The 27,647-nt window shown below is 39.0% G+C and overlaps 1 protein-coding gene and 2 long non-coding RNA genes across 3 annotated transcripts in view; 2 read left to right on the forward strand and 1 right to left on the reverse strand.

Moving 5' to 3' along the window:
- The first annotated feature begins 5,238 nt into the window (after window positions 1-5,238).
- msx1a (muscle segment homeobox 1a) lies at window positions 5,239-8,284 on the forward strand. The gene is made up of 3 exons (XM_023292123.3): window positions 5,239-5,385; window positions 6,222-6,867; window positions 7,055-8,284. The coding sequence occupies exons 2-3, from the start codon at window positions 6,435-6,437 to the stop codon at window positions 7,471-7,473; spliced, it is 852 nt and encodes a 283-aa protein (XP_023147891.1). The 5' UTR covers window positions 5,239-5,385; window positions 6,222-6,434; the 3' UTR covers window positions 7,474-8,284.
- Window positions 8,285-13,734: 5,450 nt separating this feature from the next.
- LOC129348897 (uncharacterized) lies at window positions 13,735-18,238 on the forward strand. The gene is made up of 4 exons (XR_008601640.1): window positions 13,735-13,882; window positions 14,786-14,886; window positions 16,749-17,957; window positions 18,021-18,238. It is a non-coding gene; the product is annotated as an uncharacterized LOC129348897 (long non-coding RNA).
- A 7,295-nt stretch (window positions 18,239-25,533) lies between these two features.
- LOC129348852 (uncharacterized) overlaps window positions 25,534-27,647 on the reverse strand; it is a 45,589-nt gene continuing 43,475 nt past the window's right edge. The window contains exon 3 of the long non-coding RNA XR_008601572.1: window positions 25,534-25,977. This is a non-coding gene — a long non-coding RNA (uncharacterized LOC129348852). The remainder of the gene's footprint in view (window positions 25,978-27,647) is intronic.

A 27,647-nucleotide genomic window follows, 5' to 3' on the forward strand; every position in this document is an offset into this window, starting at 1 on the left:
GATGGACTTGACCAAATAAATCCCCTGATTTGCCATTAGTTAATCAATCCATTTAGATATCATATTACCCAGACCAGTGATTTGCAAATGATTTTAGTGTGCTGCCTGTTTAATGGCGTGAGAGAAATAAAAGGGCGATAATTCAATTTCACACCAATACCTCGGGTAATTGAGATGTCTTTGACTGAACGATGAAATGTTGTAAATTGTAAAAAGCCGCAGTTTTATCTAAGTTTCACAGAGCAATGAGCGGCAGGCGCAGAAACTGATAGGGCCGCTCACATGGTGGAATTATTTGGATGTTAAAGTCACGCAGAGGTCACGGTGTGAGGAACAGAGATCCTATCAGAGAGAGAGACACAAGAACACCGAAGAAGGAACTTTTCATAGAAACGCAACACAAAACCCTCAGCAGAGCACGTAGTGGATGGGAGCTTTAAAGCAAGGTTTGTAAATGAATGGCAGTAACATTATAGTTATTTTAGTTTAATTATTCTTTATTTTTATAGCTTATAAAATGCTACGCAAGACGATGACGTCACAACAACAAAATAATAATAATAATAATAATAATAATAATAATAATAATAATAATAATAATAATAATAATAATAATAATAATACTGTGTAAATAGTCACTGTTTAAATATGTATCTTTGGTTAGACAAATGTATTTTTGTTAAAATATTGTTTATTTTTATAGCCTATAAAATGGTACACAAGACGGTGACGTCACAACAACAATAACAATAACAATATTATTCATATATAAATAACCACTGTTTCAACATGCATTTTTGATTAGGCAAATGTATTTAAAATTTATTTTTGCCAAAATATTGAGCCTATAGAATGGAGCACAAGACGGTGACATCAAAGCAATAATAATAATGATGATGATGATGATAATGAAAACAATAATAATATTAATAATGATGTAGAAATAGTCACTGTCTTTGACTATATATTTCAATTTTGTTGTGTGTGTTATGTAAACAACAAAATTAATTCAATTTCTTTATCCCACTTAATTTGTTGTTGTTGTTTATTCTTTTATTTGTTGTTTGCTTGTTTTGTTTTAATCACACATCCTTGATGTTTGGGCAACATTGTTAGCATGACATTCATGCTAATAATAAAAACATACTGAATTATTTGAGTAACAAAATGAAATGTAGGCTGTCAATATGCGTGAAATATCTTTTTAGAGGTACAGGGCACTAAAATGAACTACTATTATTCCACTATGTCAGAACAGAAGCAGTTAAAGGAACCTTGTGTGCACTATTTCGTACATTTCTGGCTCAGAGTCACCAAGCAAAAGACAGACCACGCAGTTTACAGTTCGCTAAATGCTGACAATACATCATTATCGTGAAACGTGTTTATTTATTTTAGAATTAGCACGTTGATTAGCATCCTTCAACGGCAGTTTTTGGCCTGCGTAGCTCTTAAATAAACCCCAGTGGCGGTGTGTTGGGTTTAATTAGCGCATTAATATTTAAACAGGCAGTGATGCGCTTATTAAGGAGGCTTTAACACAACTGAGCCAATCAGAGCACAGAGACGCCGATGATGTAATTAAAAAGTGAAGCTGCAACCTAAACATGCAATTTTTACCATGAAGAAAAAGAAGTGAATTGGTGGTGATGGGATATTAGACGGTAATTTAGATTTTTGACATTGGAGGTAATAAAGCTGCGGAGGTGTCAGTGTTTTCTCGCAAATCTGGACTCGTCATACATCCTGATTTCACGCAAATATTTCTCTTCAGAGCCTCCTCTGCGGTTATTTGCCCTCCGCCGGTGCTGGCGACACCCGAGCCGCGTCTGTCCGTGTTTCTTGCGCCCCAGCAGGGTTTTCATCATCACCGTGGGGACGCATTCATCCCGCCTGTCAGCCGGAGCACAGCTCAGGGGGATGAATGGGGAATAAAGTTCAGAAAGCGCTGCTTCTGATTGACTCGGAGAGTTCATAATTCCAAAAGCATCTACGTCTTTGCTCTCCAAGCCGCATATAGTCGCTCCATCGGCGGAGCTTCCAGAGCATTCATCATCGTCAGCCGGCGAGCCTCCACATTTGGACTCGATTTCTCTCCGAGCTGCTGTTTTCCTGCTGAGGCTCGATCGCTGCGCTGCTCTAGACTCAACTCTGACTCTCTGAGCTCAGAAATGACTTCAGTGTTGCTGTTATTTAATTTGCCAATTAATGACATTTCTGTTTTCAGCCCCCTTTCTTTTTCACTCATTGATTTGCACTGCCGATAAAATTCTGTGCCCTTAAAAGTAATTTAATGACCACCACTTAATAAAATGCATGGTTGCAATATTTGTTTTAAAACATCTAAAGTAATGTTTTGGAAATGCGATTTTGGAGGGTTGAGTTGACACTATAATATTGCTAATTGCATAAATGTAATATTATGAGTAATTTAAACTCAAATTCCCGCATCAGTTGATTTAAAACTAAATTCAGGTTGAGGTCACTTTAATTAAATTGGCTTGATAGTTGAATTTTTCCTCACTTTGAGGTCAGGACTTTAAGTCCCCACCTCTGTGTTAACATGCCTGGACAATTTCAGTTAATTAAAAGCGGTAATTAAACATACCTTTCATTGTAGTAGGAAAATTTTCACCTTAACTCAGTGTAGCTTGTTGGTTCAACATTTAATTTGAAGTTGTCATAACTCAAAAAGCTTGATTCAAACCGTTGCAATTTTTTTATGTGAAAAATTTAACTAAATTAGAATAAATTCAAATGACATAATATGTACTGTGTTAAAACAGAAATAAACTATTGTTCTAAATATTATAAGTAAATATATTTTAGCCTATATTTATCTCTCCAGATTTGGCCTGACAGATACAAACATTTTCTTTAATTTATGCATTTTATGATATATACAAATGGTATTAAAATTAATTAAATATGCTCCTGTACACAGTAGACTATTTTTATATTCTCAGCTCTGGTTTAGGAGGAGGTGGGATCAACGGATCGTAAACTGGCTTCAGAAAACGAGGCGATGACTTGTGGGCTTTGGACACATCCACCTGCCAGCCTGAGAGCAGCACTTCTCCGCAGAGTGTGAACGGCACGTAGAAGCTTAAATGACCGTGAGGCATTGTTACTTAGTGGCAGCAAAGTGGCCCGATCCGCCTGATTGCGCTAATTGCTTTGAAATAGGATACATTATGTATAATTATGGAGACCTTGGGCCGGACTGCCGGCTGCTCCTTTCATCTCCCGCTAAAGGTGCATCATGAAGCCGCTATCAGATTAACTCCAACCCACCGAAATGCTGCTCAAACGCTTTCACCAGATTCCTTTCGAGGTCACACATTTCGCTAGCGGTCACTGACGTCGTTATCACTGTGCATTTTAATGTCTCATGCATTCGTGCGCAATTTCCACCTTAAATTTAAATGTGAGCAAGATTGAGGAGTTTTGTACTCACACGTGCGATGTCATTGTCCCCAGATGTAAGTCATTTACGCACCAAGTGCAAATATTTTGCCTGAAAATGCCTTTTGACATGGACTCGGCCTTTTATGTCTTTACAGTCTAAATTGACAGACCTCGCATGAAAAGGGTTAAGACAACTTTGAGAGGAGGCAACAATGGGCCTTTGTCTGCAGTATCTGCCTCCTGACTGGGAATCAAAGGTAGTTTATAAAGTTAAATAAAGGCCCGATGAGCCTTACAGTTTTTTTGTATCTCAACCCGGCCCTCATTTGTTGCCTCGGGATTTAAATGAAACGGTATGGTAATCGTCTTCTCCATGGCATATCAGTCTTCTTTAAGGCCAGTGTTTGGGATGCTAATTGTCACCAACATTGTTTTCCAGCATCTCTGTCCTTCTGTTCACAAGGCAAATAAACTGCAGACAATGGCACCGAAACAGTCGGCCACTGTAATCAATGTAGGTTTAATAAAATCGGAAGAGATCATAATCAAAGCAGCGTTGCAGTGATATATGACGCCATTAATTATCAGGTGATTTTTACGCAAATCCACCGATTGACTTAAAGATCAGCACGCTTAAAATTCATCATGAGGCCATCAAATCAAAAATCACAAGAAACATGCACAGGGAATATTTAGCTGATCACACAGAATTCAGACGAGTTTGTGGAAGGGACGCACATCACCGGGAAAAATGAGCAGACCGTGCTAAAAGCCGCACCTCGCCGCAGCGCACGTTAATGCGTCTCATGTGTGCCTATTTGTGTTTACGCAGACCCGTTTAACGAGTTGGTGTTGGAGGACGGGTTCAAGTGTTTGAGCCCCGAGCAGAGGGGACTTCAGACGGACGTGGGAGCCCGGAGACTCCGGTGACTTCAAAGTCTTTCGGAGCGGTGCCACTCGTTCCAGGTTGGAGGGTTTAAGTGTTTCCAAACACACTGCAGCTGCGCACGGAGCCTGCTACACCTTCACATACACACAGGATGTCCTGTAGAGGAAATGGTATATGAAGAGCTGTGTGTTAACTTTTTTATGAACCGAGTGGAAGCTAGTTATCTGATCTAAAATGCAAGAAACCGATTAAGGAACACTTGCGGCTGTGATTTGAATATGAAAGTGTGGAAACGGGAAACACGACAGGCTACCCGCTGACATGACCTTTACTGATTTATAATTGTAATTATTCAGACATTGTTTTCGCACAGTCACTTAAATGTTTGTCATGACAAAGCTCCACAAAAATCAGATGATTGGCCTCTTGCACCTTGAATGTTAACTGCACTAAAACAAGCTTCAGCTTTCTGAGGCACCAGTCGCACGGCGCTCCTCTGCTCTCGGAGTCACTTCCCTGATTTCCCTTCCTCTAGTGCGCAGATTATGCAGATAACACGCTTTGAGGTCTCCCCCTCACTGTATGCAGCACCTCACCGACTCCTGCGCAGAGTCACAACATCTCCTCACTCAGATCTGCAGGTCTAGTCTTGGGAAACACTCGCACCCAGGAAACCTCTTTTTTTCCCCATTTAGAGACTGACTGAAAAGTATCCGGTGGGCAGTTGACCTTTTTATTTTTTTCTCCTTCTGAGGCGCCTAAACCATCACACGACCGTGGCGCTCATCTGAATAGATTGAAATAGCGTGCGATCGGCTGAGAAAAAGCTAATTTTTCAGGCTGAATGGCTCAGTGTCCCTGGGCTAGGGCGGATAGAGGAGGAGGCGGTGCTGCTCTCCTCGGTGCGGGTTCAACTTCTTCAATAGTCTCCATAAAGTGGTGCGCTTTGATCCGGCCGCTGCTGGCGCCTAAAAACAACACAACTTGTCTGTCCATTAGGGAGACTGACAAATCGTGACAGATTGTTTATGCTTGGCAATTAGCGACGCAGACGCTTTTCCTGAGAACTGACTACACCGCAGAAAAAGGTAGGCCTCATCTATTTCTGCGTCTTTAGTGCAAGATTTGAGCGTCTTTTTTGGATACTAGAGCACCATTTTATTTGCAGAGTGTATTCGTGCAAACACTGGGCCTATCTTTTGAACATGCATAGATTGTGTTGCATTTTTCCTGTTCTGATAATTAAAAAGTCTCTACATGAGCAGTGCAGATAATGAGAACAGGCCAGGTAAATTAGTGACAGTCCTGGTTAAATCTCTCCTTGGCTCCACGCTGCCTCCTCCTCCTCCTCCTCCTCCTCCTCCTCCTCCTCCTCCTCCTCCTCCTCCTCCTCCTCCTCCTCCTCCTCCCCTCACTTTGTTTCGACTCCACATCATTTTTGACTTTAATGGATGTCGTCAAAAAGGGGGGAGAAAAAAAATCCCACTGATCCCTCCCCCAAGCCCAATAATTACCCCTAAATGACTGCAAAAGGCTTGTGTGCTTGAATCTGATTAGAGCCCCGCAGCCATCAATAAACAGCAAGAGGTTCATCAGAGCGGCAGCGACAGCAGCGTTGTGCAACATTCAAGGCTCAGTTTAAACCAAAGTCATATGGGTCGATCCACACAGAGAAGTTGTGTTATCAGAGATAAACAATGAGGGTAATAATAGAGGGAGTGCACACGTTTATAGAGCCAATTATGAAATAAGTTTTGTTGGGGTAATTATAAGGAATATACTCAGGGTTGGAACATTATTTTGTGGGGGATTAAGCCTGGATGAAACTGTGCGCCATTAAAGTTTGTTGTGTTTATCTGAAGTTTATAAGAAGTCACTATTGTTAACTTTCCCACTCTGATTTTTTTTCTTTCCTCCTGCTCAGAGTCCAGCCCATCTCCTCTCTGATTGGCCGCCTCTCTCACCACGTCTGCCTTATTATAAGCCCAGCTCTCCAATTTGGCCACATAAACATGAGGATACCGTCACATTAGTGCGCAGCAACTCCAACAGCAAGTCTTCCCACGATCACCCCCACGCAAGAGTCAACTTGTCCCCCCTCCCTCCCCACGACACTCCCGGTGCCAGTCAGACCTGTATGGCCCCATCGACCGCCATGTCAGCTCTGACCGCTGCTTTGAAAAGTGAAGATCTCCCTCCTCGCTCGGTTCTCGTCGGCAGAGGCGACATGCAGACCAGCCTGAGCCCCGCGGAGGAGACCGGGAAGCCCAAAGTGGCGATCCTGCCCTTCAGCGTCGAGGCGCTCATGGCTGACAGGAAGCCCAGCAGAGAGGTGCCATCCCCGGATGCTCAGTCCGTGGCCGGGACGTCCCAGGCGCTGGGGAAAGGCGCACGGATGGGCTCGTTCGGTAGTCTGGATACAGCGGCTCCTGCTTTACCCATGAGCTCCTCGTTTTCAGTGGGCGACCTCATGAACATGCCAGAAGACGTGCTGATTAAACCCGAGAGTCCGGACAGTAAAGAGAGAAGTTCATGGATACAGAGTCCTCGTTTTTCTCCAACACCTCCAAGTAAGTTGTGCTTTAGAGGAAGTGAAACCAGATGTGATGATTTATTTATTTCTTGTCGCCTGCTGGTTACAATTGCTGTCCTTGTCGGTGTGTTTTCCATTTGCGCACTTTCCTACTGAATGTGTTTGGATTTGGCTCTGCTTTTGCTGTAAAATCTTTTGGATTCAAGCATTTTGTCTTCTTCCAGGAAGGTTAAGTCCTCCTGCCTGTCCACTGAGGAAACACAAGACGAACAGAAAGCCCCGGACTCCCTTCACCACGTCCCAGCTGCTCGCCCTGGAGAGGAAGTTCCGCCAGAAGCAGTACCTTTCCATCGCAGAGCGCGCAGAGTTCTCCAGTTCTCTCAACCTGACGGAGACTCAGGTTAAAATCTGGTTTCAGAACAGGAGAGCCAAGGCCAAGCGGCTGCAGGAGGCAGAACTTGAGAAACTGAAAATGGCAGCAAAGCCCATGCTGCCTCCGGCTTTCGGGATTTCCTTTCCCCTTGGTGCGCACGTCCCTGCGTCCTACGCTGGGTCGCACCCGTTCCAGAGGCACTCGCTGCCGGTTTCTCCCGTGGGACTGTACGCGGCTCACGTCGGATACAGTATGTACCACCTGGCTTGACAGGGACCGAAGACGACGCGCAGTGGGACGCAAAGGGGGTTAAGACAACTCAGAGAGAGAGTAGGGGCCTTTTGGAGCGCTGAGGACACTGGACTAAATAAAGAAGCATCCTGGTGGTGAAGTCAGTGTCACATCTAGCCAAAGGGGGCCGAGGCCTCCTAACAGACCCCTTCTGAGGACCTCGAGGCTTATCCACTTCTGTTTACCTCGCCAGTAAGTTCACACACTGCAAAAATAATCCAACTTCATTGGTCATTTAAGTCTTGCATTTATTTTTTTTTCTCGGTAGACATTAAAACAAAAAAAGAAAATCTCCTTTTAGAGAAATGAGATAAGACTAAATGACTTTAAGATGGACATTTTTGCGGTGCAGAGGTGGAAAACAACTTGTAGTCGTTTGATTTGTCATGAACGGACAGTCAGTATTCTGTGCGCCAGTGTCCAAACACAGCCAGGTGAAAGGTTAAAGGGCTGCTGATCACAGACTGTTGCAGCTTGATGACAAACTTCAGTGTGCTGCTGTCACACTGCAGACTCCGTACTTTTTTTTCCATTTTTTTGCATTCATATCAATGCGTAACTAATAGTGGGTTACTGAATCCAGTGTCAATGAGTGCTCTTTGTGAATTTGGAGAACCACAGCATTTGTTTTTGTTTTTCTCTATAACAGCACTGTCTGTTGTCGGATTGCTTCCCTTCGGAAGGGATATGTGTACTGTAAAATAATGTATATTTGAAGAATATCCTCATTTATATTATGAATATATTTGTGACATAACTTAACAATAAATTGTTTATTCTTTTTCATTAAGAGGTTGTCCGTTTTGAATGACACTTGCACGATGACTGGTGCACCAAAGTTTCCTAAAGAGCTATATATTTATTTTATTTTATTTTACAAAATCTGCTAGATTTTTTTTTTTATCTGTAATGAAAATTTCAGGTGAAACTTGGTATTCTTTCTGCGCTTTTAGGATGAGATTTAGACCATTTTTTACTGTTAAAACTACTTCTTGAGCGTCTTTAGACAGTTTTATGGGAAAAACAGAATGGGAATGTTACGATTAGGCCTGCTAACTCCTGTTAAAAGGTAAAATAAAGATGAGTTTGATTATTTAGAATATATACATTTAAATTTTTTTTTTTTTTAACAAAATGTCATTAAGCAGACTAAAGACTCTCAGTGCCCCAACACCAATGACACTTGACAATGTAAGGCCCAATTTGTCAGGAGGAATTTGCACCTCTCTGCGCGCTCAGCCTCGCAGTGCTGCTTTGCACCGAGAATCTCAACTTGTCACATGTTATTTGGTGGAATGTATTGCTACAGCTGTCGCCTATTGCTTTGAAACAACTAACCTAGATTTTGTTGGCGCCAGAAGAGTTTAGGGGGGAGGTGGAGATGGAGGGGGAGGCTGCTGCTGCTGCTGCTGGGGGGAGACAACCAGTTGTGCTGACTTCAAAAACACACCGATAAATATTGGAGATCACTTCTGTGGGGCTAAGTTGCTCGTAAACAATCCACTCGAGTGTCATTATGTGTGTTTAGGGTGTAAAACGAGCCAGGTGACACCCCATTATGGGTGTTAGGAGCAGCGTGCCAATCCACATATCAACATATTACATTCCTGGAGCGCATAAAAGAAAGAAAAAAATATCTAAATTTGAACTGCGGAGTCGTTTTTCTTCCATCAGGAGGACTTAAATGACAAAACAGAGAGGATCAGATGGAGGGAAATTACAGGCCACTCCACGGCACTTTTAAAGGCTTTCTCTTGACTTCCCTGCCATTCAGGCAGGGGTTAAACTCGAGTAAAATAATTGCTGTAATGAGCAAAGGCAATCTGCCGCAGACAGAGGCCGGCTCCAGAGAGGCTGTAGCTCCAGGCAAGGCGGAACTTTTATCATTCCTAAAATGTCAACGGGGGACTGGGACGGGCAACACTTCTGCTCAGTGCGCAAAGATTTCCTCCTCAGAAGCTGCTGTCCTCAACAAGGACCGGATTTATTCAGGAACCACTTCAACTTTTATTCTGTCTTTGCCCATCAGATACACTTAAAGCACTTTCTCGGAGTTTGCTTCAATTCATAGCCTTCTATGTATTTCTTTTCCTCATAATCTCTGCTCCAGTCTATCCATGAGGCATGAATTAATACATAATCCCTGACAATAAACTGAAATCACACGGATGAACGCTCCATCTGAAAAGAAGAGAAACTTGACACAAAAGAGCCAAAGGGGATCAGTCCTTTTCTTTAAAAACTCTTTCATTCTTTTGTCCCCTCTCTGCTCTCTATCTTTGCCAGGAGCCAAACTGGAAAACAAAAGTCACTTGTTTATATCATCCAAAAGATCACAGGAGGCTGTTTGACTTTCTAGTAAAAAAGAAAAAAAAAGCCTTGATCCCCAAAGAAAAGGAAAATGGGTTGTTAGGAGACTATAGCCTATACAGCTCAAACGAATGATTATTAACGAGGAGGCCTTTCATCTGTTTTTTTTTCTTCCAAAAATGATACACAATGGGACGTTTTCAGCAAAATAATTGAGGGAAGTTTTATCATTCTGTGGAGAATTGATGCTTGCAAAATTTCTGTTACGCATTTTGTCTCAACCCAGATCAGTGCTGATGATAAATGTGTGTTTGGAGGTGAAGCACCAACAATAAAAACATGTTTATTGCAGCTATTTACAAAAACCTACATTACAGATATGAGCCCTCATTTTTATTTTCTTAACCATGACCCCCACCTTTGCTTTCATTAGCACATTTCATTATTTACCCTGATTATTCTAGAAGCTTAGAGAAAAACTCAAGTGGCAATTTACAAAAAAAAAAGCAGTAATTAGACAGCTAATTCAAGCAAGTTTGCAAACGTTTTAAGGTTATTTGGTTGTTCCCAAATCAGTTTTAACTCTGCAACAGCCATAAAGCACGTCTTCACCTGTTATTTGACTTTAATGCCATTTATTTTAATATCCATGGTTTGTGTGAGTTACTAAGGTTAATCAGGTGCATTTTATTAAATATCTTATTTTACAAACAAGACTAAAAATATATATTTTCAACATTAGCTCAATATCATAAAAAGTTAATAGATCACAGCTAAAGAAAAACACTAAATGGTGCCATTCAAATACGGAGAAATACACTTTTTCTTAAAAAAAAAAAAAAAAAAAAAAAAAAAAAAACCCTTACAAGTGAAGTTTTCTCTCAGATACGACACCACCACCTTCTGTTCAGATCTGGAGTAACAGAACACAAGCTCATTCTTTTCAATAAAAAGGGTATAAAGTTTAACCTACATTAATAAAAATAATTTTAAATGGTTGTTTATGCATCAAATTAATCTGCAGTCCAATCAGTCACATCTCCTTTGTGGCCTTTTTTATCTTATGGCTCAGTGAATGAATAAATAGCTTTTTTAAATGAATATTTTATGGAGAAAAATTCCATCTAACTGGTTCTCTGAAATACCGAGGATGCGCTGAGTTCATTTTCATTACAGCTTATAATTTAAAAACATGAATCTAGTTGAAAATGTCTCATGTCAACCTTTGAAAAAAGAAATAAACAATTTTCCAGGTTATTTATGTTACCCATGAGTCCTGGATAAATAACTAAATAAAGGTTTCCATGTGTGGGTAGATTTTGGTATTTCATTTTTGGCTCAAATTGAAATAATGTCCTAATTGAACTCTGAAATGCCATGTTCGTTTTAACTCTGCTCTGTATCTGCAGGTCCGTACAGCCCTGTGGGAGCCACGTGGTTTAGAAACCATTAATAATGCAGCATGAAGGTCATAAATCACAGATATCCATCATCACCAATTTCTTGCGAATGTCTGCACCGAAAAAGAGCAATAAAAACAGGCTCCTGCACAAAAACAGATGTACTCATAATTTACAGAAATACTACAGCGTGTCGGGGAGAGAAAAAAAAAAGAAATTCAAAAAGCTCACCAGGCAGTTTGGAGACAATAACACAGTAAAAGTCAATATTAAAGGAAGATATAAATACATTATGGGGTAGATTTTAGTGGTTGGGATGCAGTAGTTGGTGAAGGGGGTGAATATGATGAAATGAAATGCTACACAGTGGTTTTCAGTGTGTTTATGGGCTGCTGGTTGGACAGAAGCAGATCTATGATGGAAACGTCACCATTAATGAGAAATAAAGGTGCTAATGTCTTTATTTCATGGCCTGTACAGTCCACTAGAGGGCAGCAGTGTTTGACCTGTGGAGAGTTTGTGCGCTCCTGAGTTGACTTTGGCCATTTTTATACTCTCCTCAAGATGTTAATCGTAAAGTCATAACTAATTTAATCAAGAATCATCACAATTGCATTTCTTGAAGCTCATCAAAAGTCCTCTGGTGACCCTCCGGAGTCGCCAACATGGAAAATCCATGGAACAACTGTGCATTTATAAGGTGCGTTTACTGTTCTGGGGGAAACATGGGCTCTATAGTATGTGAGTTTTCTATCTAACGCAGCCAGATTCACTGAGCAGCGTAATTCTAACAACTGGTGCTCACAGTGTGCCAGTCATCTATTAGAAATCAAGGGGGAAACATTTTCTTATGCGCACTAATGAGGCAACATTTCTTTTAAGACGCAATAAAAGCGCTTAAATGTGATGGAAAATTGCCTGAAAACCCCCATAAACAAGACGGAATCACAAACTGCATCACCGCGTCCTTCCTTTAATGTGAAATAGGTTTGTGATCTGTTCTTTACAGGGGAATTTATTTCAACAAAGCAGAGAATGAGCCCTGTCAACCTCCAGCTACATTGTGTGTTTCTTTTTGGTTTTTTATTGTGCTGCATTTTTTGGTGCAGAACATAAAAATGGTGAAATTGTCAGACCGCCTGCGGTTTGCAATGTTCTGTTCTGGTTCTGCTTTAAATGAACGTGGATCCTGCGGCCCTGTAACAATGATTAATAAGAACAGCAATTACTCTTTATGGGGCTGATTTCTGAACAGGCCACATGCTGCTGACTAACATTTTCATCTTTGCAGGGTTAGTTAATTAGCTGTGAGGCCTTCAGAGCTGATGTTTCACAAGTGCGAGAGGCAGATTGTTGGACTCGAAGGAAAACATGGGGGTTGCAACTGAAATGAAACATCAGCCTGTAAAATGATTGGTCTGTATTGTAACATTTAAAAATAAACCTTCTGCAAAGGATTTATGAAGGGTTGTTTTCTCTTTTTTTGGTGGTAAAGCTCAACTTTTCCTGAAAATGCCCCATTATCACAAATTTGTGAATCCACGTGCAACGTTTGATTTTCATCTCCCTTCTTGCCACGTTGTTCTAGAAGTAAAAAAAATTAGGGTTGTTTGCAAGTTTTGAAGCCACTCAGCACCCAAGTGTGCCATAATGGTCCGTGTACGGATCTGGTAATTGGATTTTCCGTTCTGAAACGGGTATTGAAAAACAAAAAACGAGTGGTTATTTGATTTTCGTTTTAAAATACAAATATTAAAATTGAAATACAAGGCGTTTTCCTTTTCATGATCAAAAAGGGATATACGATTTTTTTTTTTTTTTTTTTTTTACATTTTTTGATTTTTGTTTTATATTTAGAATAATAAGAAAGTAAAATCAGTAAGAGACAGAAACGAAAAAAGGTCAGTTTTTTCGTTTTCTGAGACCGGAAGTGGTCATCAGCAAGTGTGGAGCCAAACGACAGCAACATTCTCAGAGGGCGGAGTGTTACACCCAGCCTAGGGGTCACTGAATGTAACATGAAAATGTCATCCTGTTGGGGCCTCAAGCAGCACACACCACAGATTTTTCCAACGAAATCAATAATTTATTTTCCAAAAGCCAATATAAACAAAGGTTGTATTAAACAAACTAAAAGTATGGATGAGCTGAAGTCAAAACTACGCTAAACTTCCCGAAAACAAGAGGAACGAAAGAAACAAAAGATAGCAGCTCGATCCCTTCTCTTACAAATAAACTTGGGTTGTTAAACAAAGAGCTAAGGAGTGGATGGACTGTGCTGCTGTGTGCTGGTTGGGACTCCGCGCAGGATGACTCGCCCATCTGGTTCCCTCGCTCTCTGACCCCCGGAAGCGACGTCATCTTTCCGCTTTTTATGTCCGTCCTCGTGGTAGACCGAGCCAATCCGGCGCCGACCCATCAACGTGACGTCCAATCCGAACAGTGGTGCGGCGCAGCCGTATTTACATATTGGATTAGCTAAATACAGACACACAGACCGCAGGAAAAAACAATCTCATAAGACCGCAGTCGTAACAGCAGATAGAGAGCAGTGATTGGTCAGACCATAGATAATATAGAAGACAGCGCGCTAGCGTATCTAGTCTATGTGTATCTGTGGTCGGCACGTCTGGCAGCATCTCTGGCTGCTGTTGACCTTGTTTTTGGAGTAAAACACGGTAAGAAGATAAATACTTATAACCTGTAGCGTTATTTTGTTGTACGTTAAGTCAGCGACTTGTGAAGAGTTGTGTTTTGTCGTGTTTGAGCAGTTGGTCCGGACGCGTTAGCTAGCTAAACGGCTAAGTTAGCTAGCGGGCTAATTAACACAGGTGGCTAACTTACCTCTGAACACCTGTGTTAGTTGCTGCAGCAGCTGTCCTCATTATTAGAATGACCTTCTCAACCTGTATTGTTCTGCTGTGTATTTTAGCTTTTAAAAAAGTTATTTTACTTTAAGGTTAACTGAAACCCGTTGAGCTGCACTGAAGTTTAACATTCAGATGGTTTGAATTAAACCGCGCTTAACTTAACACTGCGCAACATTACCTCTCTGAATCTCCATAATTTCATTAAATTCCTTCTCTCTTCCACTGCTCAAGTTCAATCCAGTATATAAAATGACATTAATAGTGAATAAACTAACAACCAGCCATTGTATTTATTTATTACTGTATGTATTTGTAGTAAAACATGAGTTGAAACATCCTACTTTTGGATCTAGAACTGCACAAGCCGTTCATTTTCAGTCACCCGATGAGTTAAACTCCCCATTTTATGTGAGGTTGAAGCAGAAAGTCTGAGTTAACAAAGAAAGTTCTTTATAATTTGCAATACCTGTTATCTCTGGCTGAGGCTTTGGTTTTTGTTGAGCTGATTTACACGTAGAAACTTTGTTCAGGAAAATTTCTCAGTAGCTCAGAGGACAGGCTGCTTTTTACACAACCTCGTAAGAGAATGTCTGTCAATGCTTTCAGCAGAATTTAGAAACACAACACTTCCTAAACAGATATTTTGTGGCTGTGAGGTTGAACGTTTGAGAGTATATCAGTGTGTTTGTTTGTGGTCTTTCTGTTTTCTAGGTGGAAGCTGAATTAGTGAGGATGACTCCTGCTCCTGTCATCTCTAAGCTCCTCACACATCTTTACCTGCACATGAGGAAAATCACTCCTGTAGAATGCAGGTATGTTTGTCATTATTATAAAAAGATGTTGCCTGGTGACCTGTCAGAAACCCATTATACTGAGTCAGCCAAAATAATGTTTACACACATCAGGAAAAGAAAAACTTCCATAAATATTTCAATACCAAATTTATTTAGACATCACGAGATTAATAAAAGTTATCTTTGGCCTCTACAATTACAAGAGGTGCTCAAAGTGGTGGTCACTGGCTTCCAGACATTTCTGTTCTGTTGGAGATGTCACTTGTTGATGCTCCATTCATTAGGGTAATGCCATCTGTTGGGAAAACATCGTACAACAGGACACAGAGTTATCGTGATTTGATCAAACTTAGAAAGAGGTATCTATATGTATAGAAGTACTTATACAAATGAAATATTTATAAAAGTTTTTCTTTTCCTGATGTGTGTACATTATTTTGGCTGACTCTGAACTTAATGAGAACAAAACTGTCATTTAATTGTTGCTATTAAAGCTTCTTTAGTGAAAACCAGCTGGTGTTCTGCTTTGAAACAAACTGCCGTTGAGGTCTGTGTTTTTAGGTTTAACCCCACAGTTTCTGAATGAACTGATAGTTTGTTTTTTTTTCCTGATCAATGTGGGCGTTATAATTGATGGTAACATTTACTGATCATATAATCAGCATGACAATATAACAGTCTAACATTCTGACCACCTGACTAATACTGTGTTGGTCCCTTTATGCTGCTAAAACTCCTCTGCCCAGTGGTTCATCAGAACCTCTGGGGATGTCCTGTGGATTCTGTGGATCCTGTGGGTTGCAGGGTGGGTCCTACCTAGACCAGTCTGATCCTGGACCATCCCACAGATGCTCAATCAGATCTGGATGTGGGGAGTGTGGAACCCAGGTGAACAGCTTAGCTCTGTCGTGTTCCTCAGACCACTCCTGAGCAGTTTAATTTGTCCTGCTGAGGGAGGCAGCTGGCATCAAGGACTGCTGTTGCCATGGAGACTAGGGGGTTGTTTGTCCTGCAGTGTTTAGGTGGTGGTACATGTCAAACATCCACATGAATGTCAAGGTTTCCCAGCAGAACGTTACATTAGAACAAGATGATGGATGTTGTTCTCTTCAGCTGTCAGTGGTCAGAATGTTGTGGCTGATTGGTGGATCTGTCTGCCTTTACTCTGACATCCAGAGTTATACAAAAGTGTAGTATGTGTGCAGTGCAGAAGACATTTACTTTATTGTATGCTTTTTTTTTTTTTTTTTTTTTTTTTTTTTTTAAGGGAGAGCATGTTTTTATCCACCTGAAGAAGACCTAATCTTTCCCTTCAAAGGATAGTTAATAATTACTACAGCTTCCATAATGGTTCCATCAGAGAAAATCATATCTATATACAGATTTTTATTAATTCCAGGGCTGGTTCAGTAAAGATTATAATAATACCTACATCAGATAATTCTTTGTCGCAGTTGGAATTTTGCAGACTGAGAGATGACTGAGAAGGTTTCAGTTCTTGTTTTAGCAAAATATGTTATAATAGAAGATCTTTATTGTCATTGTACATGAAATTATCTGCAAACCAGCAAAGTGCATCAGTCTGAGGTATCTAAAAATAAGTACGTAAAGAAAAATGCTTCTAAAGCCAATAATAAACAGAATATTTTGAGGGAATATTCTAAAAAGGAAAGAAAAGCTCCATTCTCACTCCTCTCAGGATAAACTGTCATTAAAATTGACTTTAAATTTAGCTTCAACACAAGATAAAAACATTTACTTTCATTACTGATATTGTCAAGTTTTAATAAAGTTCATGCTACTTTTATAAAATGATGAAAGTGAATAAATTGTATTTCTGTGATCTGTGTTTGATTTCTGTCTTTTCTCCTGTCATCCAGATGTTCAGAGGGAGATGATGCCACATCTGGTCCTGCTGATGGAAGGTCTTGAAGTTCTCTGACTGGCCTCGACTGAAGATGGTCGTCTCACTGGATTTAAGGTTCAGATGCTCAGTAACAAACTCCACCAATGTGCCAACAGGGAAGCTTTAGGTTTATTAAATGTTGCTATGAAGGTTTCGCTGTTTTTCTTTGTGAATGCAATGTGCTCCAACTGAAACTTGAATTAGAACTTAGAAGTAAGTCCTGCCATCTGAAAGGATTTATTTGCATTAATAACCTCATAACATTCTAATTTTTATTCCAGTCTTGGTTGGAAATAGAATCTCTGTATTGATTCAGGTAAAAACTGAACTTCACAGCATGTTGGAGCAAAACAACCAGATGAAAACTGTGATGGTGTTGGATTGTCAGACAGTAGTGTTGCAGCTCAAAGCAGCTTTTTTTTTTTTAATCTCAGTTCATTCTGACATTCAGCTATGAATCAACACAGCAGATGGTGATCCATGCTGTCCTGACCCTACAGTATTGAGATTAAGAAATCAAATATTCTATAAAATGTAAATACACTGAACTTATTTGGATATATTTAAGTGAGACTCTACAATATTATTTGACACAAATCTGTCTAAATCAAAATTTTAATAATTTTTACTCCAAACATTTACTGGACTGATTTAAATATTAAAATCACTCCTTTCTAATCCTCTGCTGTACATTCAAACCTGAGGCCTTAAATAGAAACACAGAAGTATCTGTTTGAAGGAACTTCTGCAGACTCCTGGTTTCAGAACATGATGATAGAATCATAGACAAGCTTTAACAAAAGCTGCCTGAGAGTTTACAGCTTTTTATGTTAGATTTCTTCAGTAATTTCATGAGAGTTATTAGCAAAAATCAAGTGTTCATTTGATGAACTTCATTTCCTAAAACATCCAGAATTGGAGCTCATATCTTTGGCAGCTGTAAAGTTTCTGCTCCTTCAAAGTTCACAACACAATGAATTAATTCCTAAAACACTCTCAATGCTGCAGAGCATTTGTGATGCTGAAGCAGTGACCAGTTTTTCTGTTTCTTCTCTGGAGATGCACAATGAGGGACATCTGCAGAGACTGAGAAAGAGTCTCACCACATCCTGACATGAGGAAAAAGACTTTATTGAAGACTACAATGAGAAAAACTATCAGACAGCAGACGGCTGCATTCAAGGTGAGCTCTGAACATTTGATCTGGAACAGGAATTCAATAACGGCAGCATGAGCTTCATTTCAGTCTGTAGCTGCTGAATTCATGGATGAATCATCTGGCACTAGAGAGGAAGACCATCAAACATCCACGTCAGCTGATGGAGGTCCAAGAGTCTCACCGAACAACCAACCTACAGAGTGAAGAGGTCTAACCTGATTGGACGGCCTCCTATTCAGCCACATGTGTGAACAAATGCCTCTAAGCTGATTTGTTTTCTAAAATAAATCTAGTTTGAGTCCTAATCTATGCCTGTGTGTTTGCTTCTTTACACCGCTGTTAACAGTTTAGGCTGTTAGATTGTTCCAGATAAGACAAGTACAAGATTCTTCAGAGCCGTTCTACCACGAGCCTGACAGGAAGAACTCCAACAGCTACTGAATGTTCCTGTGGTTCCCTCAAGGCTACAAGAGGAGCCCTACGAGGACGAGCTGGTCCACCTGATGGCGGCCAGTCGCTGCGGTTCAAAGTCAACACCGACTACATGGACTTCTACTGGACCACATGGAGGCCTTCAAACCGGACCAACAAGTTCACCGACTCCCCGACTCGTGGGTCTGAGGACGCCGCCGAGCCTCGGCCCAGCCGGCCTCCTGTCTGTGGATGTTTGAGTGCTGAGAGGTTTGTGGATGCATGTGAACGTGTCTGTGTTGAAACAGCAGCTTTGGACTCGGTAACGCTGGGAAAAACCAAGAGCTCCTTTATTTGTGACTTCCACTAAAAAACTGATGAAAATAAAGTTTGCCAGGGTGCTGACTGGTAACAGATTATTAAATAATGAAAATAATCATTTAAATATTCCTTTAAACAATCCTTTTAGGTCTACATTTCCTTTACACTGACTTCTTGGTATATGTACAAATATTTTGGGTGGAATATACCATTAAGCCCGATGTTCAAGGGTTCTTCTGGGAATATACCATTAAACGAACCTGTTAGGCAAATGTTCCAGGATGTTGAGTAGAATATACCATCAGATCAACCTTTTAGGTCTACATTGGAAGATTTTAGAGTAGAATATTACTCCAAACCATCCTTTAGGTCTACATTTAAGGTGGAATACTCCTTTTACACCAAGATTTTTTTGGTCTACATTGAAGGATTTTAGGTGGAATATTCCTTTGAACGAACTTTTTTATGTTCAAGGACGTTGGGTGGAATATACCATCAGACCAACCTCTGAGGTCTACAGTAGTGAATTTTAGGTAGAATATACCATTAAACTCACCTTTTAGGTGTACATTGGAGGATTTTAGGTGTAATTTTCTTCCAAACCGTCTTTTAGTCTACATTTAAGGATGTTTAGGATGGTATATTCTTCCAAACCAACTTCTCAGGTCAACATTTCAGGTGGAATATTTCTCCATACTAACTTTTTTGGTCTACATTGAAGGATTTTTTCTAAACCACCCTTTAGGGTCTATATTTGAGGTTTTAGGTAGAACATTCCTTTTAACCAGCCCCTCAGGTCTCTGAGGATTTTGGATGGAATACTCGGTTAAAGCAACATTTTTGGTGCATGTCCAAGGATTTTTGGTGGAATGTTCCTTTAAGGTGGATGTTTGAGGACCTTGTAGGTGGAATACTTCCTGAAATCAACCTTTTAGGTCAACATTCAAAGATTTAAGGTGGAATATTCCTTTAAACCAACCTAAATTTCATGTTTTGATCATTATCAAGTGAGAAACCTCAATCCAGACTCCTCATAATGACATTTGAGATTTATGCTGCTGTTATTTGTTTAGTCCAGACTAAATGACAGAAATCCACAACTGTAATTTTATTTCAGGACTCGGTTATTAAATGTCAAAACAATCCATGTGACTCTAAAAACTCAACAGCTTGACAAACTCTAAGATTAAACTCTCCACAAGGATCCAAAATAAGCTGGACTTCTACATGAGAGCTTTAATTATTTTTCATCTACTTCCTGAAAAGTTTGGTCAATAAAAAAGACAAAAACTAATATTTTCAGCTGAACTAAAGACAGACTTTGTGATTTTTCTGCTCACATGTTGTGTTTTTGTAAACTTACTCTTTCAAATAAATAGCTGCCTAACCCCCTGGAAACCAGCGTTTGTCCTGTTTTTGTGTTGCTCCTCGGCGACCCTAGACAGCCGGGTCCTAATGTTTTTTGAGCAACACACCATACTATGACATTTTTACAATGATGGTTCTACTATGAAGCCAGTTTGACATGTTCAGGTGTTCTTTGTGTGAAAACTCAGAGATTTCAGGTATCAGAAGGTGGTTTTCAACTTTCTTTGTTAACTTTCTGCTTCAACTTTAAACTAAATTTCCTTGACTAAACCAGCCCTCTGGACTTCCAGGAAGCTGTGTTCCTATTGGCTGTCCAGGTGGCTGCTTGGTGTTATCAGGAACACCTGAGCAGCTCAGTATCTTCCTGCTTTATTTAGCTGCAGACAAACATTTCCTCTGCTTCTCTTCACCACTGAACTGGGTTTGGCTCCATTGCTTTAGTTTGTTCTTTAGGCGTTGGCTTGCAGCTTCCAGCAGTAAAATAGGCTTTAATGTGTTTCTTGGTGTGTTTTAGGGCTTTGTACTGGATAGTTGTCTTGGTAAATGTGGTTCTTTAGCCACAGTTAGCACATGGTGCTAATGTGTGCAGTGATTAGTGGATTTGGTACAGCTGAGTTGTGTCTTTATCTTGGCTGTAGTGAGTCTTTAGAGGTTTTTGGTCAGACACATTCTGTATTCCTGTTTGTGAACCAACGTTGGTTGTCCAGAAGGTAAGAGTTCCTGTCCTGATTCTCTGTTCTCAGAGGTTCTCTGGTAGGCTGCAGGAGACTTTAGCGTTTGGGTTGTGCTAGTTTGGTTTTTGTACAGTTTCATTTGGATGACTATCTTGAGGCCCCTCCATGTGGTTTAGTGAGGTTTTCTGGACAAATTCTACAAAGCAACCTGCAGCAGAAGAGACTTTGAGAGTTTTTAGGAAGTTCTGGAGACCAGACTTTAGAGCAGCAGAAACATTTGTCAGTAGTTTGAGAAGGTGAGCTTCAGAGTAGAAATGAGACGGAAACCTTCTTGACCCGTGTGGTGAGGTCCTGTACCAAGAGTTTGAGCAGGTTGTGAAGAGTCTGTAGTTCTTTGGTCTGAAAGCACAAGAAGAGTCGACTCATTAAAGGAGAAAACAGGAGATATTGTTGGTTCTTCTGTCGCTCTGCAGTTTCCTTAGACTGAATATCAAGTTTATATTTTAAATGATTTCCCATGTGAGCCCAAGAAGACTTCAATAAACTCCCTCCATTCCCTGGACACAACATATTTTATTACCATGCTAAATCTTTGAGTTTTAATCATAGTTTTAGCATAGTTTTTTTTTCCTCTTTGCTTGTTTACTTTTGTCATCTGTGTGGAAGGTGCTAAACAAATAAAGTTGAATTGATAAACTGAATAATTGACTAACTCATGATTGTGACAACAGAAGTATTTTCATTGTGATTTATGGGTTTATGTCATTTTTAAGGTTGGGGTTAAAATCTTGACAGAAAAAAAAGATTAAAGAAATAAACTACATAACAAAAAGCAATTAAATCAAAGGAAAAAAATTTATACAATAAAACTTTTACAAAGCTTTATTATTAAAAAGTATTTTTTAAATGTTTAATTATGGAAAATATTGTATCTGTAATTTTGAATATTTGTATTTTAAAATTTTTGTTTAATTTCATAATTACATGTATCTTGTTTGATTATCTAATTCAATATTTTGTCTGTTTAATATAGTTAAACATTAAATACAATTACATTATATTAAACAGACAAAATATTGAATTAGATAATCAAACAAGATACAATACATGTAATTATGAAATTAAACAAAATTTTTAAAATACAAATATTCAAAATTACAGATACAATATTTTCCATAATTAAACATTTAAAAAATACAATTAAACAAGAAGAATATGAAACATTTAAAAAAAATACAAAATATTTAATTAGATTATTAAATCTTTAAAAAGAGAAAACATTTCATTAAAAAATTAAATGTTTAATTAGAATATTACATCTTAAAGACAATAAAACTTCAAATAGGAATTAAACAGAAAATACAATGAAGCATTTAAAAAGAAAATTAAACATTAAAAGGTGGTAAAACATTTAAAAAGAAAAACCTTAACAAAGATTTAATCAAAAGATTAAACATTGGGAAAGAAAAGGAAATTTTTCAAACAAACCGATAAAACATTTGAAAAAACAACAATTAAACATTAAAAAGACAAAACATTTCTAAATCAAATCAGACATTAGAAAAGAATAAAAGGTGAGAAAAGAGCAAAACTAAACATTTAAGAAGAATCAAACTAAGATAAAACATTTGAAAAGACACCAGTTAAACTTTAGAAGATCAAATTAAACAGAAGAGACAATAAAACGATCAAAAGAGCAAAAACAGATAAAGGCCTTAAAGTGTTTTCTAGTCTGAAATGAAAACATCAAGTTGTTTCTTCAAACATTTCCTCTTTCTATGTTCTTGGTTTGATTGTGGACAGATTTACTAAGAACTCATTTCAGAAAACTGCTTTCCAGATAAAGTCTACTAGTAGTTGAAGGCATTGATCAAACTAATGTTACCTTCTGATCTCCACAAACTTTACTGTTCAGTGAAGAGAATCAAAGTTTGTTGAGGATTTCTAAAAAACCCACAGGTGAAGGTCTGAGAAGAACTCAGATGGATGGTCTAAATGTGAAATCAAGACTCATGGTCACAAGTTTTAAGGCTTCTGTTAACCAGAAAGTTCAAACTAACAGAGAAGTACTGAGAAACTTTTAAAATTTCAGTCCTCAGACTGTCAAAAGGTTCAAACTAACAGAGAACTACTCAAGAACTTCTAAGATTTCAGTCCTCAGACTGTGGAAAGGTTCAAACTAACAGAGAACTACTCAGGAACTTAGAAGATGTCAGTCCTTGGACTGTCTGAAAGTTAAATCTAACAGAGAACTACTGTGGGACTTAGAAAATTTCAGCCCTCAGACTGTGAAAGCTCAGGTCCTGAGGACTCGGGAGGTGTGGAGGCTTGGAAAGTCTTGGAACTGAGGGTTCAACCCTCCAGCACAAAGGCTGAAGTCCAGCCTCCTGAGAAAAATGGTTGAGTCAACACCCAAGTTAAAAAAAAAAACTCGAAAACGACAAAAACTAGATGATAAATACGCAAAAAAAAGAATATTTAGTATCTGAGCGAGTAGCTCAGGGGGATAAGAAGATAGACTACCAAGCGGAAGGTCGCAGGTTCAAGACCCGCCACCGGCATTTTTCTTTCTTTGTCTTTGTCAGGATTTTGAGAAAATTTAAGAAGGGTCTGGTCTTGAACCAGCGACCTGCAGCTCCACAGGCAAATCCTTAACTCACTGAGCTACAGATCAGATGAAAAGAAATGATTTCGTCGTCCCTTTGGCATCGTAGTTTCTGAAGTGACCACATGGGCGGAGCCAAGGCGGAGTCTGGGTGGAGTCAGGGCGGAGAGTAGGCGGGGAGGTGGGTGGCGGCCTCCCCCCTCTACTCCCCCACCACCCACCACACCTTCCCCCGCCCGACGAGTTCTTCGAGTCTCCACGAGTTCTTCGAGTCTCCATGGGTTTCCCCCAGTTTCTGGAGTTTCCACGAGGTCGGAGGCAGAACAAGTTGTCATGAAGAGGTGTTGAAGTCGGCCAGGATGGACTGACTTTTTACAGCGACTAGAAGGAAGATGACTAGAAGAGCAGGTCTTTAACCACCATCCATAAAATCCATGGAGTCGGCTCCAGAGAAATGAAGGAAGGTCAACTTTTATCAACCTCCATCCAGATGTTCAACTTGATATCTTTACTTTGACATTTTTAGCACCACAAACCTTTAGTATCACACTTTATTATCATTTATTAGGACTTTAATGGAATCCACCAGCAGATTTAGTTTTTGTTGACAAACTTTATTCTTGTCGTCGTGGGACTGCAGTATTTAAAACTCTTCCTTCTATTTGACCTCATGTTTATTAGTTTTAGTGGATAAAGTTATTTTAGTTGTCGATTAGTCACTTAAAAACCAAATAATAAATTGGATTAGTCAAGAGGTTTAAATTTCTTACTTTGTCATATTTTAAATATGGCAAAAAATATAAAAATAAAGTGTCTTGAGACAATTTGACCTGTATTTGGCATTATATAAATAAAATTGAATTAAAATTGTATGTATCTTGTAATGTTGGAGTAATTCAGCCATATATGTTGGAAAACACATTTTCTTTGTCCATTAATCTGTTGATTGTTTTCTCCAGTAATTCATTTCTTGTTTTGGTTTATAAAATGTCAAACCCAAATATATTCAGTTTACTGTCATAAAAACCAAAAAGATTTACATTCATGATGCAGGAATCAGGCAGTTTTTCACTTTTTATCTTAGTTTAGTCAGAAAGATAGTTGATAATGTGTGAATTGTTGCAGCTTGTGAGCCGTAGAAGGTTTTAATCTTTGGGGCAGAGTGTCAAAAAACATTTAGAAACAAACATCAGCAAAGTACTCAAAGATTTGAACATTATTTGCATGACAATGTCAAATTAAAGGACATTTATTTCCAACGTAAATGTGTGATATTCATCCTCTGGAGCTTTCTCTTCACATCATCTTCCACCTGGACTGGTTTGGTCTGGAGTACGTGCAACAAACATTTGAAAAACTGCACTTTAACATCAATGAATGACACTGAAGTTTAATCTCTACATAAATGAGACGGAGTCTGGATGTGCTGCTCTGTCATTAACTCCTAAGTTTAGGGAAAGTTCAAACAAAAGAGGACAGTTCAGATAAGACTTGAGAATGAGCTTATTTTGAACAAACATCTCAGACTTTCTGAGCTTCAGCACCTACAGCAAGATATTTTAACAACAAGCAACTCAAGAGATCCAGAAGTTGGAGAGAGTTAGCTTTAGCTGAGCCAAAGAACATGTGGGACGCTAACCTAGCAAACATTTCAGACTTTTCTCTGTGAATTCTGAGAAATAATTTACTATTTAATGACAGAGCTACACATCTTAACTCAGTCTCATTAAAACAGACTCTAATTCAGTGTCATCCATCCATATTAAAGTGCAGTTACCCAAAATGTTTGTTGCATGAGCTCCAACAAAACCTGTCCAGGTAGAAGGCCACTTTGACAAACAGGAAGTGGACGATTCCAAGCAGATTTATAGAAGGGGGAACCGGACTGTACTAAGTGTGGTCGAGTATAGAGGGGTGTTTTGTGGGTTTTTAAGGCTGATAATGATTATTACTGAGACATTTGGAGTCGATATTCATTTGCAGTAAATGAAAGTATTTAAAATCTTGGAGTTAAACTTAGAAGAACACAAACAGAAAACTTTGTTGATACGTTTTTGTTTTGTTTACAGATGTTAAGTTAAAGGAGTTTTATTCGTGACGTATAACCAATCAAATCACTCCAGAAGACAGAGCAACCACAGGTAGATTAAGGTTCAGAGCCAAAGTAGCGCCATTTTTAAATGTATTTATTACCGTGAATCAGTAAAAAATAAAATATTGATAATCAGTAAATCAGTCAGCCCACAATTACTACAATTCTACAATGTATGTCTCTTTCCTTTGACTTGTTATCTGTACAATATACGATGTATATGATGGCGTTTTTTTCATACCAAAGGCTATACTATGATGTTTCCTAAGAGACATATGATGCTACTGTTTGTTCTGGCCCTGGGCCACTGCACTCGTCCTCTGTTGTTTTCTGGATTGTACTCAGCTGCATGCCTTCGTCCACCCGGCCTCCGTTGACTCGTCCCGCCTGCCGTCTCTGGAGCTGAAGCTGGATTGGAACAGACCAAAGTACAGTCCAATCACGATGCCAGCTGCCTCTCAAAAGGCTCCTTCATCTGGTGGAACTTCTTCTGAGGGGAAGCTGAGCTGGCCCGGCAGAACTTTGGAGATGTGTTCCAGTGGTTGGTGGATGTGTGGGGAGATAGAGAGGGACCTTTGAATTGTTCAGAAAGGAAAACAGGGAACCCATTGGTAGTTTTAGTTTAGGGTGCTACTGCGGTGTGTTTTTGGGCTTGAAGAGGTGAACAGGAAGAGGTTTTTTTTCGTATTGATTATCTTTTACTTTGTTCCTGGTTGGAATGCCCATCAATGTCAACATGAAGTTCACTTTTAGTTCTGTTTATTTATTTTTATTTTACTAACACCCATTTGCTTTTAACCCCCTCACATGTTGTGTTGTTGTAAACTTACTCTTTCAAATAAATACTCGTCTAACCCTCTGGAAACCAGCGTTTGGACTGTTTTTGTGTTGCTCCTCACCTACTTCAGACAGCCGGGACAAAACAACGTTTTGTGGCACGTTTTAACAACATGTTGAAAAATCGCATTTTTTTTTTTCGACACAGTACTATGGCGTTTTTTTGGCACCAAAATTCATGATGATTTTTTTTCAAGAGAACCTTACCATAGTGTTTTTTACAGCTTCCTTTACATTATTTCATCATATGGCACGTTTTTACAACATGTTGAAAAATCGCCTTTTTTTTCCGACATATGGCGTTTTTTGGCACCAAAATTCATGATGATTTTTTTTTCAAAGAAAACCTTTCTGGAGTGTTTTTCACGGCCTCCTTTACATTATTTCATCATATGGCACGTTTTTACAACATGTTGAAAAATCGTATTTTTTTCCAACATATTACACTATGGCGTTTCTTTGTGCCAAAATTCATGATGATTTTTTTTTCAAAGAAAACCTTACCATAGTGTTTTTCACGGCCTCCTTTACGTTATTACATCATATGGCACGTTTTTACAACATGTTGAAAAATTGCAATTTTTTTCGACATAGTATACTATGGCGTTTTTTGTGCCAAAATTCATGATGATTTTTTTTTTTTTTTAAGAAAACCTTTCTGGAGTGTTTTTCACGGCCTGCTTTACATTATTTCATCATATGGCATGTTTTCACAACATGTTGAAAAATGACATTTTTCGACATAATATACTATGGCGTTTTTTTTTGCGCTAAAGTTCAAGATGATTTTTTTTCAAAGAAAACTTTCTGGAGTGTTTTTCCACGGTCTACTTTACATTATTTCATCATAATGGCACATTTTTACAACATGTTGAAAAATCACATTTTTTTTTCGACATAGTATACTATGGCGTTTTTCTTGTGCCAAAAATTCATGATGATTTTTTTTTTTTAAAGAAAACCTTTCTGGAGTGTTTTTCGTGGCCTCCTTTACATTATTTCATCATATGGCACGTTTTTTACAACATGTTGAAAAATCGTATTTGTTTTCCGATATATTACTCTATGGCGATTTCTTGCGCCAAAATTCATGATGATTTTTTTTCAAAGAAAACCTTTCTGGAGTGTTTTTCACGGCCTCTTTTACATTAATACATCATATGGCACGTTTTTACATGTTGAAAAATTGCAATTTTTTTTCGACATAGTATACTATAGGCGTTTTTTTTGTGCCAAAGTTCATGATGATTTTTTTTCAAAGAAAAGCCCCTTTCTGGAGTGTTTCTTCGATGGTTCTACTTTACATTATTCATCATATGGCACATTTTTTACAACATGTTGAAAAATCGCATTTTTTTTTCCCGACATAGTATACGATGGCGTTTTTTTGTGCCAAAGTTCATGAT

Source organism: Amphiprion ocellaris, chromosome 5, assembly GCF_022539595.1.
Source record: "Amphiprion ocellaris isolate individual 3 ecotype Okinawa chromosome 5, ASM2253959v1, whole genome shotgun sequence".
Lineage (NCBI taxonomy): Eukaryota > Metazoa > Chordata > Actinopteri > Pomacentridae > Amphiprion > Amphiprion ocellaris.

Coding starts and splice junctions, on each gene's coding strand:
- msx1a (XM_023292123.3), top strand. CDS start 6,435: ATGGCCCCATCGACCGCCATGTCAGCTCTGACCGCTGCTTTGAAAAGT. Junction 6,868..7,054: donor TTTTTCTCCAACACCTCCAA/GTAAGTTGTGCT, acceptor GTCTTCTTCCAG/GAAGGTTAAGTCCTCCTGCC.